Here is a 20350-nt window from a genome sequence, read left to right as displayed (position 1 = left end):
GCACTTTATGTATACAATGTGTCTTGGTCTTCATTAGCAGTGTGAAGCTTGCCAATGAACAATAACATGAAATAAAGAATTTATTTATAGGTAATTTCAAGTAATCCATTATGTCTTCTGGTGTATTTTTCAGAACTCATTATATAAGCAAGTGGAAGAATTGGAACAAGATAGCTTAGTAACCTTGAATATTGAACGCTTAAAAGGAACTTATGGTCGTATAACTGTAGCATGGGAAGCTGATGGAAATATTAATGATATATTTCCCACCTCAGGAGTGGTATGTAATTTTAAAAAATTATAGGAGACACTGTTAATACTGTTTACTATTGGTTCTTGGGACCAGATACTGATTTATGGATGAAATGTTTGAGTGTAACCTTATTAAAACTGGCTTCCTACTAATTACCATAGAGACATAGAAAGGATACAAATTCAGGTTAGCTTCATTATTGTGGTTCTTTATTTTTTCTCTAAGATAAAACTTACATATGAAAAAGAGTGATCCACTTTGAAGTTGAATAAAGCCATTGGACAGATTTTGAGTACATTTGTCTAATGTTAAAACCAATCAAATGAGGATTGTGTATTGTGGGGTAAAGAATCACATAATCTACGTTGGATGGGTAGAATAAAAATGTAAGAATGTAATAAGGATGGACAATTAAGTACACTTCTCACAAAGAGAGTTCACGGAGCCATTTGTTTTTGTTTGGAAGATGAGTTATCTTATTAGCTTGCCTTGGTTTGGTAGGTTAGTCTATTTTGCACCAATGCTTCTCTAAAGAATTATTTTAAAGAAACTCTCAAAAATAAGGACATTGGATTTAAAATCTATTTTAAATATGATTATAAGGTTCTTATATCATTTGGAAGGTAAAAGTATCAATTGTATTGAGTATGCTATAGCAAATTCTGTTGCATTTAATCTGTATTTTATGCATGCTACAGAGCTCTGTTGTAATTCTGTATATTCTCAAATTACTGTTTATTATTTAAATTATTAAATCTCTACTTCCTTAAGTGTATATTCTCATTGCATTCTCAAATTACTGTTTATTATTTAAATTATTAAATCTCTACTTCCTTAAATGTAGACTATATTTTGAAAGAATTTTTGTGGAGTCAATAATTTTTTCTGTGAAATGACAGAGTAAATACTTCTTTTTCATTCAGAACAATGTTGACTTTGGAATACAATTGTGCTGAAAAATAGGAAACACATTATAGGAAGCAACAGATAATGTACAATTAAATTAGCTTGGCTGTGTTCCAATAAAAATTCATTTGTCACAAATGGATTTGAAGTTTAGGGCACTGCTCAAGTAGGAGAGCACCAAGTCCATTAGTTCAAATCTCAGTCCTTCCCCCTTAAAAAATGATGGGCTGGGAAGGTGGCTCAGTGGTAGAGCGCTTGCCTTGCATGCATGAGGCCCTGGGTTCGATTCCCCAGCACCTCATAAGCAAAAAGAAAAAAGCCGGAAGTGGCGCTGTGGCTCAAGTGGTAGAGTGCTAGCCTTGAGCTGAAGAGCTGAGGGACAGCACCCAGGCCCAGAGTTCAGGCCCCACAACCAGACCCCCCCCACCAAATTAGGGAAACAAACAAAGCCACCCATTTATATTGCATGCCTTTAATCCCAGGTAATCTGAGGCCAGCCCCAAATAACAACATGAGACCCAATCTGAAAAACAAAAACAAAAGAGCTAGAGATATGACTCAAGTAGTAGAGTACATGCCTAGCAAGCTGAGACCCTGAATTCAAATCCCAGTGCCACAAAAAAAAAAGAAAATAAAAAATGAATTTAACCAGTGGGCAACAATTTTCTGATTCCTGATGTTATCAACAAAGCTCTCTGGTCTCTCCAGTGGCATTCTCTGGGTGGAGAGATGGAATGGGCACAGAGTGAAGCCCAAACCTTCAATGCTAGTTCAAGAAAGTAATTTGTAGTCACACTGCTGCAGAATGGGTATGTTAGGAGGTCATGGGGATGGTGTCTAAGAAACAGATGGAAACCCCGTGAGCAAGGACCTCAGATACTTTTAATAATACCTGTAACGAATGGACACAGGAAAGAAAGGAGAGAGAGGCTGTGATATGAATCTCTCCCTGGCTTTCTCTCTTTACCTCTATTTTGGTCGAGCTGCTCATAAATGATAAATTTATTAGTAGATCAATTCTTGCCAGAATTTTGTTTGTAAGGAACCATCTTTTAATTTTGTAAAGCTTTACAAATTACATCGAATGCTTTATTTGTTAGAAAGACTTTCTACCCTATATTGTAAGGAACAGTGAGTTCTAGATTATGGTATTTTAGCTTCATGTTTAATTCGCTAAAGTTTCAGAAATGGTTTAGGTTTTTCTTTTTCCTAGTAGTCTTCTTACTTTTACTATGATAGGCAGTTAAGTTATTTGTATAATTACATTCCATTGCTTAACTATATTGTTATTTTCATTGTGGCCATATTAAAACAAAATCAGTGGAGGAGGAGAGAAGGATGTAGAAGATGACATGGATCAAGATGCATTGAACACACAAATTGACATGTTGAAACCCCTTTGTTCACCTACTTTAAGATAATTTTTAAATGACATTAGGTCATCTGTATTCTTACTGAACAAGAAGAACTAAAAGAAAATTTCTTTAATTTTTTTTTTTTTTTAGATTTCATTTACTGAAGGACAGATGCTGTCCACGGTCACTCTGACAGTTCTTGCTGACGATTTGCCAGAGTTATCAGAAGTTGTGACAGTAACGCTCACAGGTGTGACCACAGAAGGGGTTGAGGACCAGACAAAAGGTGCTATGATTGATCAGAAAAGAAAGAAGTCTGTGATAACGACCCTTCCCAACGACTCCCCCCACGGTGTGGTGGGCTGGCATGCTAACTCACTGTTCACCAGAGTGACAGAGCCTATAGGTAAATTCTGTTGAGTATCTATTTTAGGCATTAGTTAGAAGTTTCCGTAGTTAATTTGCTTGTACTATTGGTAGACTACAGATTTCTCTTTGCAATTTGAATTTTTCGGTTTGACAGATCATAGTCCTTTGAATTGATCATTATGAAATCTTGGATCATGGGATCACTTAGCAATCAGGCTTTAATTTCTAAAGACAAACTATCATAATAAACATGATAATAATTTAAGAGATTATAGTAGAGATGTTTGCTTTTTTCTTTCTCTTTTGAATCATTCCTTTAAATTTCCCTTTCTGTAGATTTTCATATAGTTGTAGAGAATAGTATAGGGAATAGTAGGAGCATCATTTAACCTAAAGCATCAGAGTAATTTTATCCTGTATGGTAAATAGTGATCAGTCTTTACTGCCCTTGATTGCTGAACTCTTTTACCTAAACAATTGTTCATTTGGATTGTTGAATAAGTATAGTTTCCATAGACAAAGGTCAATTGACTTATTTAAATTAAAGGTTGAATTTAAAATATTCCATTTGAAGTTTTAAAAATCTTTAGGTAATGCATAGACAATCCTCTATCTAATGTATTTTATTGCAAATGCTGAGGGAAGAAAGTGGCATGTGGTTACAACTCTGGACCTTCATAAATATCCATCTATGTGGAAAAATAAAAAAATAGATTTACAACAGAATGATCTGTGTGTCTTCTCATTCAGTTAACCTTTTTTCAAGCTTGTATAATTGTCAGGAACTTTATTGTGAGTTTCTGAAGCTAAGATACAATATTTAATCCATAGAAACTCATAGACCAATGGAAGATGTTGACTGGCATTTTATATTTTATTCTTTATAATGACAGTTTAATACATTGCACAATTTTAATTCTTTTTTTTTTTTTTTTTTTGATTGTGGAGCTTGAACTCTGAGCCTGGGCGCTGTCCCTCAGCTCTTCAGCTCAAGGCTAGCGCTCTACCACTGGAGCCACAATACCACTTTGGTTTTCTGAGTGGTTTATTGGAGATAAGAGTTTCATGTCTTTCCTGCCTGGGCTGGCTTTGAACTGAGATCCTCAGATCTCAGCCTCCGAAGTAGCTAGGATTACAGGCATGAGCCACTGGTGCCCGGCATAGGAAGATTTTTTGGGGGGGGTTTGGTCGTGGGGCCTGAACTCTGGGCCTGGGAGCTGTCCCTCAGCTCTTCCTCACAAAGCTAGTGCTCTACCACTTGAGCCACAGCACCACTTCTGGCTTTTTCTGCTTATGTGGTGCTGAGGGCCTCATGCATACAAGGCAAACATTCTACCACTAAGCCACATTCCCAGCCCAATTTTAATTCTTTATAAGGAATTAAATATTTTTAAATTCTAAAACGTTAAGTAAACAATATGTGTAGCAAAACACTTTTCAGATTATAATAGGCATCTCATTTGAGGGACAAAACCCCTCTTCTAATAATTAGTCATTAAATGATTATTATATGTATTTAGCAATTCATTTTCAACGAATCTTCTGAGCATGTATAACGTGCACTTGCTGAGATTGTCTGTAATTCTGCTGAAGTGTGTGGTGTGCATAGCCCAGGACCTGCATAGCAGAATCAGCAGGGACAGAAGAATGAGGTCAATGCTATAATGTGGTTTTCAGCACAGAGTACGGGATAAAGGAGGCAAAGCATAAAAGATCCATGGGAAAATACATTAGCTTTGTTTTACCTCTCTGCCTTAACTGTCTAAAAGGATAGTGCAGTTATTTCACCATGAGTGAGTGCTTGCAGCAGCCCTGACAGACAATAGAAAAGCATACTTATTGAAGCATACTTATCTCATAGAGAACATCACTGTGCTTCAGTTACGAGTTGCTCGAGATAGAGGTCTCCAAGGGGATATTGCTATTCACCTGATGGCTACACCCAATTTCTTACTGCATACCAATCATCAAGCTACTGAGAATGAGGATTATGTGTTGCAAGAAACCATAATAATAATGAAAGAAAATATGAAAGAAACTCATGCCAAAGTTGCCATTTTGCCAGTAAGTACAGATTACAGGAAGTATGGTATCAAGGGAAATTGCTATTAAATATAAAAATGTGATGCTCTTGTCTTGTAGGTAGAAGTCTTTTGTAAAACAGGAGTCTCTTTTTTTAAACACAATTCTTTAAAATATAAAGTTATGTATTTCATATCCAATTTAGTATTTAATAATGAATAAGTTAATGTAACTGGCTAGTAAAAGGGCAAGTGCATTGTTTATGTTTACTGAAGTCTTGGAACAACTTGAATTAACTTCAAGTTGTTTAATTTGGATTGATTGCATGTCTGATTGACAATACTGTATATTGTTCAGTTGATTTAAACTAGGAAATGAATGAATGAAATGATTCACTCAGTGTACTTTTTATTGCCAGTTAATAATATAGTTATATGAATCAGGCTTAATATTCAGATGGTTTATGTCTGAATATGATGGGTTTTGCAATCTATATTTACTCGATATGTGTATACATATACATGTATATGTGTGTATATACACACATACATATAAACCTATAACTACACATGTACACCGAGAAAAAAATAGAAAACAGAGGGAGATATGTTCATTTATCATTTTATCTTGAAATGTTTATTACTTATTCAAAGATAAAGTGAAAAATTTTAATTAACAGAAGCATAAGATTATATCTAGATAACAAGCCCAGAGCTTTCACTTTAAAAAAAATATATATATAAACTGATCAGTTTTTTCTAAATTTCCTTTGGGATATTATATATATATAACACATCCAGTAAGATGTGGCCAATATTGTAGGATGAATTTTTAACTTATTTTATTTGTTAATGCCAATGAAGTTTATTGAAACATTATTCGTAATCTTAAATATCTGAGAGATCCTGAAACTGACAGTGGGAAAGTATGAACATATGATGAGGAATCTTTATGTATGATAGCAATGTCCATTCCAGTAGATGGTGACTTTTATTTACAGATGGAAAAATATCAGGCTTCTATCAGAAATTAAATATCTTTCAAACACCTGCCTGACATGTTGGTATACACCTGTAGTCCCATCAAGTTGAAGTGGCAGGGTCCCCAAAGCCCACTTTGATGCTAGCATGAACAATGTAGGCAGATTCTGCTATGTGAAAACAACATAGGAATCATCATCTTTATCCTGCTTCCCAGGATGATACTCCCGAGTTGGAGGAAGGCTTTATTGTCATTATAACTGATGTGAGCCTGGTGAACTCCGACCTCTCTGCAGAGCAGCCTCGTGTGCAGAAGCCTCGCATGGAAATAGCTGAGATACTGATTGAAGAAAATGATGATCCCAGAGGAATTTTAAAGTTTCATGTTAACAGAGTAAGATGAACATACACATATTTATAGCAACATGGGAGTTTCAACCTAGTGATTTATCCAGAAGTTTATATATTTTTTTCAAAAATAATTCGCTTTGTTTATATTTATAAATATACGAGTAAGGAAAGCTGTGTTATTAGTCCTTAGTTCTTTTTGAGCTAGACCAAAGGATTAAGCAAGTTTATCTTTATTCAATTTTATGGTGAATGCTAAAAGAATGATCATTCATTTCTAGGTGACTATTGCTTTCTGATTAGAAAATATAGCACAAAAGATACAAGTGGGAACAATAAAGTTAGGATGTGAAGGTGTAGGGGGTTACACTTTTGTCTCACCTGTCAATTGTCATTCTTTATTGAAGGATATTGATGGTGTTATCACTGCCTATGAAGAGCCTCCTCCCTTCAATGTTCTTCGGGTTCCTGTGATCCGGCTGGCAGGAAGCTATGGGTCACTAAATGTTTACTGGGAAGCAACACCAGACAGTGCCAGTTTGGAAGATTTTAAGCCATCTCATGGCACTCTTGAATTTGCAGAAGGCCAAGTAAGTTTATAGTGAACATAATAGTGTTTTTGGTTGTCCTTCAAACTTGTATATGCCTCTATCATATGAGTGTACATAAATGATTACTAAATTCATTATACTTCATTTCTCTTTCAGGTCAAACGTGTTATTTAGTGAATGTAAGATCTATTAATGGTTATAGGAAAAGAACGCTTAAAGGCAATAATTTCACCGTTTTTTTCTGATTTTCCTTACCTGATTCCTTTTAAAATAGAAGATACAAAGCAGGATATGCACACATACACAGGCACATACATGTAACTATATAAATACATGCATACATACATACATACATACATACACATATACATGCATAAAACCTGCCTGGTAAACTAGACTATTTCTATGGTTTTTAATTACTTTTATTGTGCTTATTTTTTAGTATTTATAAATATGGATATTTAAAATTTCAAATTTAGTTTGTTTCATATTTGTTAATTAATTCCTAAAAATGTTCTTTGTAATTTAAGAATCCATCCAAATAATAGAAAAGGAACTTTAAAACTATGTTCAAATATTAGAATATAATCTAAAGTTAGGAATAATAACCTAAAAAATTGCCAGACTTTCTTCCAAGAATTTTGTGAACTGGGCATCTTTAAGTTCATTGTTGTTTTGTACCTGTCTTGGCTCTTGAACTTGGGACTGAGAGCTGTCCCTGAAAGTTATTCATTCAAATCTGGCATGTGACCACTCGAGCCACAGTTCCATTTCTGGCTGTTTTTTCTTTTCTTTTTTTTGGAAGTGGTTAATTGGAAATAAGAGTCTAACAAACTTTTCTGCCCAGAATGGTTTCAAACTTCGATCCTTAGATCTCAGCCTCCTGAGTAGCTAGGATTACAGGTGTGAGCCACTGGCACCCAGCTATAAGCTGTTTTATTAAAATCTAATTATTAAGTGGAAATACAGTGACCACTGGGAATAAATTAGAGGGGAAAAAAGACAAAAGAAATAATTGGGAACAGTACACTAAAAAATAACAAAAAACCAACATAGATACTGACAAGTGAACTTAATCCTGGTATAAGCATCTAAGAACAGAAAAATTGGTATTTCTTCCTGCCTTTTTTCAAGGACAATATCTGAGCCCAATGTGATTTATTTCAATTAAAGAAATGATAACTTTATGCTTTCTTTTAACTAATGTAGTCAAACACATTAAGCTGCTTGTTTTACAATGACTGCTAGTGTAGCAGGGCAAAAAAAGAGAATTTTGTGTGTGTCTGTAATTACGCTATATTTATTACTTACATAATTTATTTCATCTTGACAATAACGTATTTTATAAATTTCTGACTTCTAAATACTACATATATATTACTTTAAAATTGTTGGGAATATAATAAGCACAACCTCTGTTATTTTCTTTTGAAATATGTTTTTGATGTTTAAACAATTAAGTGTAGGTAAGAGGGAATTTTGTTATTTCATTGTTTGCTTTTTCTTTCCCTCTCTCCTTCACTCCTTCTTTTTCTTCTTTTCCCCTATAGGTTACTGCCATGATAGAAATCACCATAGTTGATGATGCTGAATTTGAACTCAGGGAGCTCTTCAGTATCTCCTTAACCAGTGTGGCTGGAGGCGGCAGACTTGGTGAAGATATTGTGGTTATGGTTGCTATTCCCCAGAATGACTCTCCATTTGGAATATTTGGATTTGAAGAAAAGACTGTGAGTTAAATCTGTCAGTGGAGTACTAGCTCACGAAATTTTTTTGGTATATTTTTATGTAGAAAAATGTCATTTAATTTTGTTTAGAAACTTCATCACCATTCATGTCTAAGTCCCTTTTAAAGAGTCTTTGGAATTGGCTACTGAGGTAGGGGCAAATCCCTAAGCTATTCAGAGTTGACAGTAATGAGAAGCATAACTATCAGGCAGTTTCCATGGGAACCAGATTCCTTTTAATGGGGTGTAATAGACCCTGAACACTTTTTTTTCCCATGTCTCATTGATGACCAGCATCCTGGTCTCAAGGTGGGATTTGATCATAAGCCTCAGTCTTGCATCAGTATGGTTTGTTGGTGAATTTGAATAATTTATATTACCCATTGTTCTCTCTGGTATTTATTGTAACTTTTATCAAACAAAACATGATGGGCACCCAGCTTGTGGATTTTTTCCATAAATCTTTCCTTTTGTTTCTTATCAGCTATTTTCTTTCAAGATCTGAAAGTGGAATCCCAAATATTTTAGCTTAATCCACTAGGGGGAAAATAAAGCTTAATCAATCATGAGAATGGAATATTTGTGCAGCCTGGCTTGGCTGATCAGTACTGAACTGTCACTACACCTTCCACTTAAAGCAATTGAAACCCCATTATAATTACTTGTGTTATAACCAATGCAACTTTACCCTTTGAAGGAATTTCTAAGATGAAAAAGTCGTGAAAAATTTTAGATAATTTCCACATACTTGGCAACTCGTCTGTCTCCATATTCCACAATTATGTAGTGGAATGTATAATTCCCATTCTGTAGTTACTTTATCTGGATCCTTTTTGAAATACAAGACACTTCCTCTAATGCCTCTTCTCTACACTGTGCTATGGCTTCGAGTCTCAATTTACAATTTGTCTGTCATTGCTGAGCCTCTCAGATGCTCTAAAACTAAATGCAGCCTAATAATTGCTGAATGATTTAGTCTCTGAGATTTCAATTTCATGAGAAAATGTTAGCTTATAAGAGGGAATAAGTATATTCATACTTAGCCCAGTCAGACGATTTTCCTTCCTTGGAAAAGAACTAAACAAAAAGGTTTGTAAGGAGTAGTGAACTGTCCCAAAAGAAGCTATTGCCTACCTTTGGGGTTTGGGAGTGGAGGAAGAATATAAAGAGGGAGTAAATGTTTCTAATAATTTTAATATCCTCAGACAGACAATATTCATATTTTTCATCACACTATTTCTTGGATATATACAATATTTCTTTGCACATTTTATCACACAGCAGATTATAATTTAACTTTTAAAACATACCTTTGTTACTTTCTGAGCTTAGATGAAAAAAAATTAGTGGTTTAGCATTCAATTTAATCTTCCATTAGTGAAAGCTTGTAATAATGTTTTCACCTTCTACTTCATCACAGTTATAAATTTAGATAAAGTGTTTGGGAAGTGTTTGTTAGTTTTATCTTCCTATGATAGAAAATGAACAGATATTCATAAATAATGATTTAACTGCTGTCATAAACTTTAATGCTCTAAACCTATTGTAAGGATGCTTGGGGACACTATCTTTTTAGATTGGCCTCAAATTTCTGATTTGTCTTAGGAGCTAAAAGGAAGATTTAGGTTAACCGCCCCTACTGAGTTGATTTTTAGAAAAATAATTACACTTTGGCTTTAAACTCTGCACATGTCAGTTGCTGCTTTAATTGTTGGTAATTTAGTTACTCAGCCCTTTGCTGTTGTTTTCCTTATATGCTGTCTTTCTTCTACCGAAGTTTCTTGATAATCTGCAACTCAGGCAATCAATTTCTTCTTTCTTGTGGGCCTAGCTTCCTAGGTCCTGAGCACTTTGTTGTCACTGGACTAGTGGGAAAAGAGGACAGCGGGGAAGGCTTCAAGTAGGGTGGCAGCACACATCACCTCAGTGTATAATCTATTGACAGGTTTTAGTCGCATACTTGTGGGAGAGGAGAGGAAATGCTAAGTAGTTGAGTTTTCAGGAAAGAAAGGATATTAGGTTTGATGAAACATATTTTTTTGGTTGTGGGGTGTGAACTCTGGGCCTGGGCGCGGTCCCTCAGCTCTTCAGCTCAAGGCTAGCGCTCTACCACTTGAGCCACAGAGCCACGGTTTTCTGGTGGTTAATTGGAGAAAAGAGTCTGGCAGACTTTCCTGCCTGACCTGGCTTGGAACAGCGATCCTCAGATCTCAGCCTCCTGAGTAGCTAGGATTTCAGGAGTGAGCCACCAGCTCCTGGCTAGTTTTGCTTGTTTCTTCAGTTATTATTCGTGTTAATTTCTTGAATATTTGCCTTACTGGATTATATTTCTTTTAGGTAACGATTGATGAGTCCCTTTGGTCTGATGATCCTGACTCTTATGTGACACTCACTGTTGTTCGGTCTCCTGGAGGAAAAGGAGCTGTGCGACTCCGCTGGATTGTGGATGAGAAGGCCAAGGACGACCTCCATCCTTTGAATGGGACCCTTGATTTTGATGAGGTACATGTAGCCAGAACCAGGACAACAGAGAGAGAGAGAGAAGGGGAGAGGAAGAGGGGAAAGCAGGGGGGGAGAGAAAGAGACAGAGACAGAGACAGAGAGACAGAGAGAGAGGAAAGAGAGAGAGAGAGAGTGCACCCTACATATTTGAAATGTTTAATAAAATTTCTTTCACATTTCCTCTCTAGATTGAGGGCAAAATCAGTCAGCCAAACGCCAAACCAGACAGCATGTTGTGTTACCTGCTTTCCATTTCACCCCAACTCTCTCCTTCTGTAGTCAGTGCAGATGTGTGATCACCAAGCTTGGGACATTTTACCGTTCAAATATGCTTGCTGCCTCTTCTGATTATTCTGATGCTGTGTCAAAATAGTGATTTTTTTTTATATCACCATAACACAACCTCCTTGACAATCTCAAACTGAGGAAGACAAAGAATTATTAACATTCTTTTTCACTGATGAAATGATTGAGGTAGTACTTTAGCTGCCCCCCAAATGAATTAAAATACAATTTAAGAATGGAAAGGAGAAAACAGTTCATCTTGTGTGTGTCTCCACCTTCCACCATGAGAACAAGGAAGGGTTAGAAGGTCCCCTCCACTTTCAAGGACAACCTTATGAAAGGGTACTTGTAGGAATTCTGTAATTCCATTCTTGCAAAGTAGCACCCATCCTACACATTACATTTTGTGAAGTAGAAACCCAGAACTGAAGTAGAAGTAGGAAGAATTGCTGATGAGGACTGGAACACAGCAGCTGTGTGTGCTGGCATTTAGTGCAGCCCCTTGTGGTCACTGTTGTCCCTGAAATACGCATTAGATATTTATTGAACTCTCCATTACTACCATAGAATACCATGCAACTTTAGGAAATACTTAAAAATTTCACCCACTTTTTGGTTTCCAAAATGCAAAATAACAGTAACTGCTTAGCCTAAGCCAAAGCTCATGCAGATTAAATAGTGTTTGCAAAAAACCCACACAACATCCTGACACTTCCAAAGTGCTCTTTAAAAAAGCTGGCATTTACAAAAATTCAAATGAAAGAACAAGTTGCCACCTCAACTTTCTTCAGTGAAACTCAACCCCCTCTAAATTGCTTTAAGAGAAAAGCACTTTCCTGAAATAACACCCAATGGTACTCCTTGAATTGTTGCTTTATACTACTGTTGTGCAGAATAATAACAAATGATCAGAAATTTAAGTGAAAAAATTGTATTCATAAATTTGGAAAGTCTTGATTGAATGAAATGAGATTTTTTTGTGAATTAGTTTTTAGAGGCTTTGCAACTAAGTACATTTGAGTTTCTAGTACAAGAGAGTTTCAGAGTATATTCCACTGTGAAATTTCTCTGTCGCCTTCTTTAAAATTTATTTTTGTATTATCTTTTAGTAGTTGTGCAAAGGAGCTGCCATGTAACACAGCAGCTTATGAATATAATTTATCTTGATTAATGTCACCCTTCATCATTCTCACCAGCCCTCTCCTGCTCACCCTTTCCTTCACTCTTCCTAATTTTATAATATAGACATTGGATTCTTTTTTTTTTTTTTTTGGGTCCGGTTGTGGGGCCTGAACTCTGGGCCTGGGTGCTGTTCCTCAGCAATTCAGCTCAAGGCAAGCGCTCTACCACTTGAGCCACAGTGCCACTTCTGGCTTTTTTCTTTTTGCTTATGTGGTGCTGAGGAATTGTACCCAGGGCCTCATGCAAGCAAGGCAAGTGCTCTACCACTGAGCCACCTTCCCAGCCCCAACATTGGATTCTTGATAGCATTCTCCACTTCTTCTCTTCTTCACTCCACTCCTGTCCCCTGGATCCCACCCCACCCCTTTTGAATGCCCACTACTTGGTGTTTTATTTTACTGAACTTTGACTTTGCCTTCCTAAGAAATTACATTATTTGAGTTCTTCCTTGAATCTACTGTATTTCAGTTAATTCATCTGTATCTACACAAATTGTGTATATATATGTATATACTACACAAGGTATGTATATACTAACAAGGTATTTACTTATAAGTTTATAAGCTAAATCTAGCTTCCACATATAAGGGAAAATATGTATTTTTTGTCTTTCTGGCTCTGACTTCTTAACATTATTTTTTCCCACGTCTTTCATCTTTTAAATCCCAGAACATTCATTTATCGCTGTCTTTTGTGACAATGTGCCAAAACTATCGGCTGAAAATCTATTTGCACACACACTTTTCTCCTGTGACAAAAACGTGAGGTCCAAAAGGGACCTTTATGTTATTGTTAATAGGAATGTACATGGTCCAGCAATGATGGGAATCAATAGAGCTGATTCTCAACAAACTGGAAATAGAACTACCTTATGATTCAGCTGTAACTCCTGGTTATATACCTGAAAAAATTTCAGTCACCATCAGACAATAGTCCAGTTATAGAATCAGACTAATTACTCAATAACCAGTGAGTGGATTAAGAAAATATAATATAAGCCGGGCGCCACTGGCTCATGCCTGTAATCCTAGCTACTCAGGAGGCTGAGATCCGAGGATCAGGGTTCAAAGCCAGCCCAGGCAGGAAAGTCCATGAGACTCTTATCTCCAATAAACCACTCAGAAAAGTAGAAATGGCATTGTGGCTCAAGTGGTAGAGTGCTAGCGTTGAGCTGAAGAGCTGAAGGACAGCATTCAGGCCCAGAGTTCAAGCCCCATGACTGACAAAAAAAAAAGAAAGAAAAAGAAAAAGAAATATGATATAGATACACAATGAAATATAATTCAACCCTAAAGAATGATAAAATTTTGTAGTTGTGAGAAAAAAAAATGAATGTACTTACAGATCATGATGTTAAGTGAAACAAGTCCAGGATGAGAAAGACAAACATCTGATGATTTTTTTTTCTATGCAGAATGTAAAGTTAAAAAAACATGGAAGTTGAAAGAGGCCTAAAGTGTCTGAATTTATGAGTTGTGTTAAATCTTTCTTTCCATTTTTCCCATGAAGAACCTAAACTGGGATAAGTTCTTATGACCCACATCTGTAATCCTAACTACTCAGAAGCTGAGCTTTAAGGATTGAGATTCAATGCCAGTCTGGGGAGAAAAGGCCCATCAGACTCTTGCCACCAATTAAGGACCAAAAAGCCAGTGCAGCTGTGGTTCAAGTGGTAGAGCACTAGCCTTCAGGCATAGCACCCAGGCTGTCAGTTCAAGCCCCAAGACCAGGACAAAATGAAAAGCAAAGAAACCTGAAGTAGAATTTATGGTCACGGCTCATTTTTATATAATAATTCTTATGCAAAAGCTGTAATTCTAGAAGGGAGTTCTCAGAAACACTCATGAGCTTCCAGTTGCTCACTTGGGTTAAAGTGGCATTGGGTTAATGTGTCATTACTCTTGCTTATGCAGGCTGAGTCTCAGAAGACCATTGTGTTGCATACCCTTCAAGACGCCTCACTTGAGGAGGACCGGCGTTTCACTATCCAGCTCGTCTCAGTCGATGAGGTAGAAATATCGCCAATAAAAGGTAAGATAAATGCACATTTTTGGAAATTACAAAAAAGGCCCTCAGAAAAAACTAATCAAATAATAGTTACAAAGACAGACAATGTTAGGATTCTTAATTCCTAAATGTTTGCCAAAATCTAGAGATGCCATTTTCTATTATAGGAAAATAATTTTTAAAGTTCTTTCCTTATCATACTCAATGTTCTTTAATTGATGTTGGCATGGCCCTAGGTCAAATACTCCAAACTTTGTTAGTTTCTTTTTAAAAAATAATAAATGTGTTTGTTGCAGCAATGTTTATAAAATGAAATACAAAAGCCTCATTATACCTGGCCCAATAGTAGGAGACTGGATAAATATGACAATACTAGGCAATCATTAAACATGAAGCAGAACATTTCTAATTACATTAAGTTACATTTACCTCTTAAGCACCAATAATGGTTTGTTTTTACATTTTAAAATATCTATCATTATCAATTAGTTTTATAGTAAAACATTATTTCATACTTCATATATTATTATGCTTGATAGACTGCCTACACCTAATAAAAATTAGGTACCTATATATCTTGGTTTTTTTAGAAATAGGCATTTTTCTCATTTTCCTGTGGTCCATATGGTGGCTTGTTTCTTTTTTCTTTTTCTTTTTTTTTTCCTTTTTTTTTCTTTTTTTTTTGCCAGTCATGGGGCTTGAACTCTGGGCTGGTGAGCTACCCCTCAGCTTTTCAGCTCAAGGTGAATACCCTACCGCTTGAGCCACAGTGCCACTTCAGGTTTTCTAATGGTGTATTGGAGATATGAGTCTCACTCACTTTCCTGCCCGGGCAGGCTTTGAACCGTGATGCTCAGAGCACAGCTTCCTGAGTAGCTAGGATTACAGGCATGAATTATTATTATGCATGAAAAACTTTTATGAAAGCTTGGTTGTTGTTTTTTGTTTATTTTGTTTTGTTTTGTTTTCTCAAGGTTTCTGGGGCTTGAATTTAGGGCCTGGCACTCTGACTTGACTTTTTAATCTTATTTATCTATTTATTTTTTACTAATGATTGGTGTTCTACCACTTGAGCCACACCGCCACTTCTGGCTCTTTGCCTCACAAATTTGTCAGGCTGAGCTAGCCTTAAACTGCAGTCTCCTGAGTAGCTGGAATTACATACAGGAACCACTGGTACCTTAGTTAGTCTTTCATGTCCTTTAGTGCATTCAAAACTCTGGGGTTTTTTTCTCCTTTGTTTTTTATTTCTTTAATGTTTTTATTTCTCTTTTTTTATTTCTGTACCTTTTGTCTTGTATGTAAGTTTATCTGTTTGGGGGAGAGTAAAGGGGAGGACAGAAATGGTGGAACAAAGGGTGATCAAATGCAACAGTGATACTCACTAGACACTATGTTGAAAATGAACTAAACAACTTCTGGGGAGCAGGGATCGGGAAGGAAAAACTGGGAGGAAACAACACAAGAGGTGACACTGTTCAAAAAGAAATGTACTCATTACCTGACTTATGTAACTGTAACCCCTCTCTATCACCATTACAATAATGAAAAAAAAATCCTTTGACCTGAGCAAGGTCTGTGATAGAAGAGTTAAGAAAATTCTTAAAATTACAGATCGCATTGTTTTATGTATGTAAGGTGGCAATTTTTCCTACACTTTAAATTTATTTTGTTCTGTTTTAAACAGTACTGGAAATTTGACTCAGATCCTCATACTTGCTAGGAAAGTTTTGTATCATTTGAGCCATGCCTCTAGTCCTTTCGTTTCGTTTGTTTGTTTGTTTTCAGATAGAGTTACACATTATTGCTTAGGTCCCCTGAATTTGAGTGGTTGGGATTATAGGCATGTCCCACCCCTACTGGTCCTCTTTCTGCCTTTCAATCTAGAATCCTTTTCAGCAAGACTGCTAAGAATCATATCATTGTGCCACATTCTTCTGTAAGCCTTCACAGGATTGATGTCACCCAGGCCAACCAGAAGCAAAAATAACTATGTTTTAGGGTTTCATAGAACTCCTTTACCAACATAAAGAAGTGCTTAACATGTGTCCAACTGACATTGTTTTTATTGATCCCTTGCCAAGAATTTGCAAGTATAATAATCTACCTCTTTTGGTCACTCAACCCTAATGTGTACTTCTGGAAAACAACTTCTTCAAAATTCTGCAAGATCACAATATGGATACTCAAATTATTGGATACAGGTTTAATTTCTTTGTTATTAGAAATATGATACTTTTATAAATATCTCTAGCCAAATGGTAGTCAGAATTTTTTTTAAAAAGTATTCAACAGAATTTTTGCTATGGCAACAGAGCCAGCTGACAGAACCGTGCAGCAATGCTGTGAGATGTGCAGTGGTCCCTACACTGGTGACTCCCCTCCCTCTGGCAGAGCTCTTATCATGGAATGGTGTTGAGATGATGGTCTGTCCCAGCCCCTTTCATAAGCATGTCATCCTAAGCCAGTGTGTAATACTTCAGTGTCTCAGCATTCCTTAGCATCCTCTGGACAAGCAAGGGTATCAGTGTCTGCTTCTGATGGTCAGGAGTATTAACTAGTTAGTCTGTGTGCATAGTTATGTATAGTTGTTTGAGAATGGTCTGTGTCATTTTCATCTTAGGTAGTGCATCAATCATCATCCGAAGTGATAAAGGAGCATCAGGAGAAGTTGGCATAGCTCCATCATCTAGGCACATCTTGATTGGAGAACCCTCAGCCAAATATAATGGGACTGCTTACATCAGGTCGGGCCTCATTATTTGTCTTGGCTCATGAGTCCATATGAGCTGTTATTTCAATAATAATCTAGTGCATCACCCTCTGCACACACCTAGTGTCCTCGCATTTTATTGACCATCATGTGCACAATAGAACAAGCTATATGCAGATTAAAAATACAGCCTGATGCATCTTGAAGTGAGATCATGAGGAAGGTTTTGGACTCAGTGGTTTGCATAATTTACACCAAGGAAAGCACAGAGAGCTAAGATATGCGTTCAGTCCCATTCTATCATTAAATATGTGGTTACAGGATTACTTCATATCTATGATTCCCTCCCTCCCTCCCTCCCTTCCTCCTTCCCTCCCTCCCTCCCTCCCTTCATTCCTTCCTTCCTTCCTTCCTTCCTTCCTTCCTTCCTTCCTTCCTTCCTTCCTTCCTTCCTTCCTTCCATAGTGCGGTTTGAACTCAGGGTTTTGTGCTTGCTTTCTACCACTTGAGCCATACCTTCAGCCCTATAGCTCTTATTATGTTTGAGGTAAGGTCTCACTTTTTTTTGGCCAGGGCAGTCTGGATTACAATTCTCATATATATGCTTCCCACCATAGCTGAAGTTACTGGCACATACTACCATGCCTTGTCTGTGGGGGACCTCATGAAATTTTGACTGAGTTACCCAGGAAACACAGTCCTCCCAACCGCAGCCTCCTGAGTAGCTAGGATTACTACCAAGCCTACTCTCTCCCATATTTTTAAGTGAGGAATAGTATAACCATCAGTGAGGTACCTAGATTTGATATGATGTTTTATCTTTTCATTAACATCTAAAGTTAATACTTTATTTGTTGAAAAGTAATACTTATTAATACATGAAGTGTTAATTGTTTTTGAAAGACCTATATTATGTTTTTCTTATTTTATATTGCTTATTAAGTAAAAATAAGTATTTGTGTATTAAGTAAAAATATAGGGACACTGTGTGTGTGTGTGTGTGTGTGTGTGTGTGTGTAGTGTTGGTCCTGGGGCTTGAACTCAGTGTCTATGCCCTGTCCTGACATTTTTGCTCAAAGCTAGCACTCTATTATTTGAACCACAACTCCACTTCCAGCTTTTTGGTAGTTAATTGGAGATAAGGGTTTTATAGACTTTCCTGTCTTAGCTGGCTTTGAACTATGATCCTCAGATATCAGCCTCCTGGGTAGCTAGGATAATATGAGCCACTGGTGCCCAGCAGGAAGCTTTCTTTTTATTTCTTTAAAGCTCAAGTGGTAGAGTGCTAGCCTTGAGCAAAAGAAACTCAGAGACAATAAATAAATAAATAAATCTACTTTCAGTGGTTAGTTTTGGTCAGTATTTTGATCAAGATAAATATATGTCAGAATATACTTTGGATATTACTATCTTGGAATTTTAAGACCTTCTATTGATTTGTAGTTGATTTGCAAGATTGTTTAAAGGCATATTATTCTTGGTTACTTGAAGTGTTGAAAAATAACAGCAAATATTTAGGAAAAGTGGCATTGGTGAAAATGTACTGAATATGCATTTGTATGTTGCTCTAGCCTTGTTCGTGGCCCTGGTTCTCTGGGGGAGGTCACAGTATTCTGGAAAATATTCCCTCCGACTGTCGGAGACTTTCTTGAAACAGCAGGAAAACTGACCCTGCAGGATGGGCAGTCTGTGGCCACTGTAGCAATACAGGTATTGATGCTGCTGGCTGCTGGCAGCCTTTCATCTGTGCATGTCAGTATGTGTGAGTGATGATGAGTGTGGCTGTGTGTAATTCCTTCTGAGTGATTGTGTGGTTGTATGGGTGTGATTGTGTTTGTGATTCTATGTAAGTGACTGTGATTGTGTGTAATTGTGTGTGTGTGTGTGTATGTGTGTGTGTGAGTGTGAGTATGACTACATTTGGAGGTGAGAGGTTAACAGTAGGGAATCTAAATCTACAGCTGTTCTTTAGGGATAGGCACTTTTCCTTATGTTCACTAGATCCCTGTGTTTATGGCTCTTTGTCCTGCCCCAGACTTTGGATGATGACATTCCAGAGGAGAAGCGTTCCTATGAGTTTCGGCTCATGGCAAATGAAGGAGCTGAGCTGAGTGTCACCAGCCATTCTGCCAACATCACCATGGTGGCCAGTGACTCCCCCTATGGCCAGTTTGCATTTGCACAAGAGCAACTCCAAGTGTCAGAGGAAACACAGGAGGTGGGTGGTATGAAAAGATGCTTTAAGTATTCATATCATTTTGGATTAATTTAGTCATTCCTTTAATTTAACTTATGCTTTCATAGATTTGATTTTAATTTCAGCAGAATTATGCTAACGAGAATCATTAGTTACAGGTAACATTGTTCAATCTTCAGAATATGCTCTTCCAATAGGTCAACATCACCGTTGTCCGTTCAGCTGGACACTTTGGCCTGGTGGTGCTCACATACGAGACTGTTAGCAGGACAGCGGAGGCAGGCTTGGATTTCGTGCCCATGTCAGGAGAGCTTGTCTTTGAGGCTAGGGAGGTGGCAAAAAGTCTGCGTGTTGCAATCCTTGATGATGACCAACCTGAAGGCCCGGAGGACTTTTCTCTCACAATTACAAAGGTGGATCTCCAGGGAAGGTAAAAAGGAAAACTAAAAAAAAGAAATGAAGAGCAGGAGGGAGGGAAGGAGGAAGGGAGGATAAAAGCTGCACTGTATACTGTATACAGATACTGTTAAGCCATGAAACAATTCTTAGATTTGTGGCATTACAGCAGGGTATAAAAGGGAAGGGAAAATAAGGACTAAGTTATATATACATACATATATATATATATATATATATATATATATATATATATATATGCAGTTTTCTCATAATTCCATGAAAGTGGGAAGGATATCTTTTGGATGGGTGAATTCATTGAGGGTGGCCAAGGAATTGAGCAGGACATGACCATCTTATAACTGGTTAAGGAAATAGCCTGGGCCTTTTCTAGATCAATCCTTAGCTGGGATGCAGCTTTTGCTTTCCTCTGTGTATTGTTGTAGTGAGACACCATCCCTTTGACCATGAAGGGTGTAGTTTTTCTCTGTGGTGAAGGAGGTCAGTGCTCACCCCATAGCAGTTTTAAGGTGGGGAAAAACAAGACTCAAAGATAA

At 36.9% G+C, this 20350-nt stretch overlaps 1 protein-coding gene across 1 annotated transcript in view; it reads left to right on the top strand.

The window, feature by feature from the left end:
* The window catches only part of Adgrv1 (adhesion G protein-coupled receptor V1), a 447493-nt gene that overhangs the window by 113695 nt on the left and 313448 nt on the right, over positions 1–20350 (top strand). Inside the window, exons 52-63 of the mRNA XM_013015810.1 lie at positions 134–280; positions 2665–2920; positions 4745–4947; positions 6103–6279; positions 6641–6823; positions 8335–8514; positions 10849–11013; positions 14394–14511; positions 17111–17234; positions 18772–18910; positions 19236–19418; positions 19595–19827. Coding sequence (XP_012871264.1) covers positions 134–280; positions 2665–2920; positions 4745–4947; positions 6103–6279; positions 6641–6823; positions 8335–8514; positions 10849–11013; positions 14394–14511; positions 17111–17234; positions 18772–18910; positions 19236–19418; positions 19595–19827 — 2108 coding nt within the window. The remainder of the gene's footprint in view (positions 1–133; positions 281–2664; positions 2921–4744; positions 4948–6102; positions 6280–6640; positions 6824–8334; positions 8515–10848; positions 11014–14393; positions 14512–17110; positions 17235–18771; positions 18911–19235; positions 19419–19594; positions 19828–20350) is intronic.

This window comes from Dipodomys ordii, unplaced genomic scaffold (genome assembly GCF_000151885.1).
Source record: "Dipodomys ordii isolate 6190 unplaced genomic scaffold, Dord_2.0 Scaffold28, whole genome shotgun sequence".
Lineage (NCBI taxonomy): Eukaryota > Metazoa > Chordata > Mammalia > Rodentia > Heteromyidae > Dipodomys > Dipodomys ordii.
Note: the sequence above shows the minus strand (reverse complement) of the source record. Positions and strands in the feature narration are given on the sequence as shown.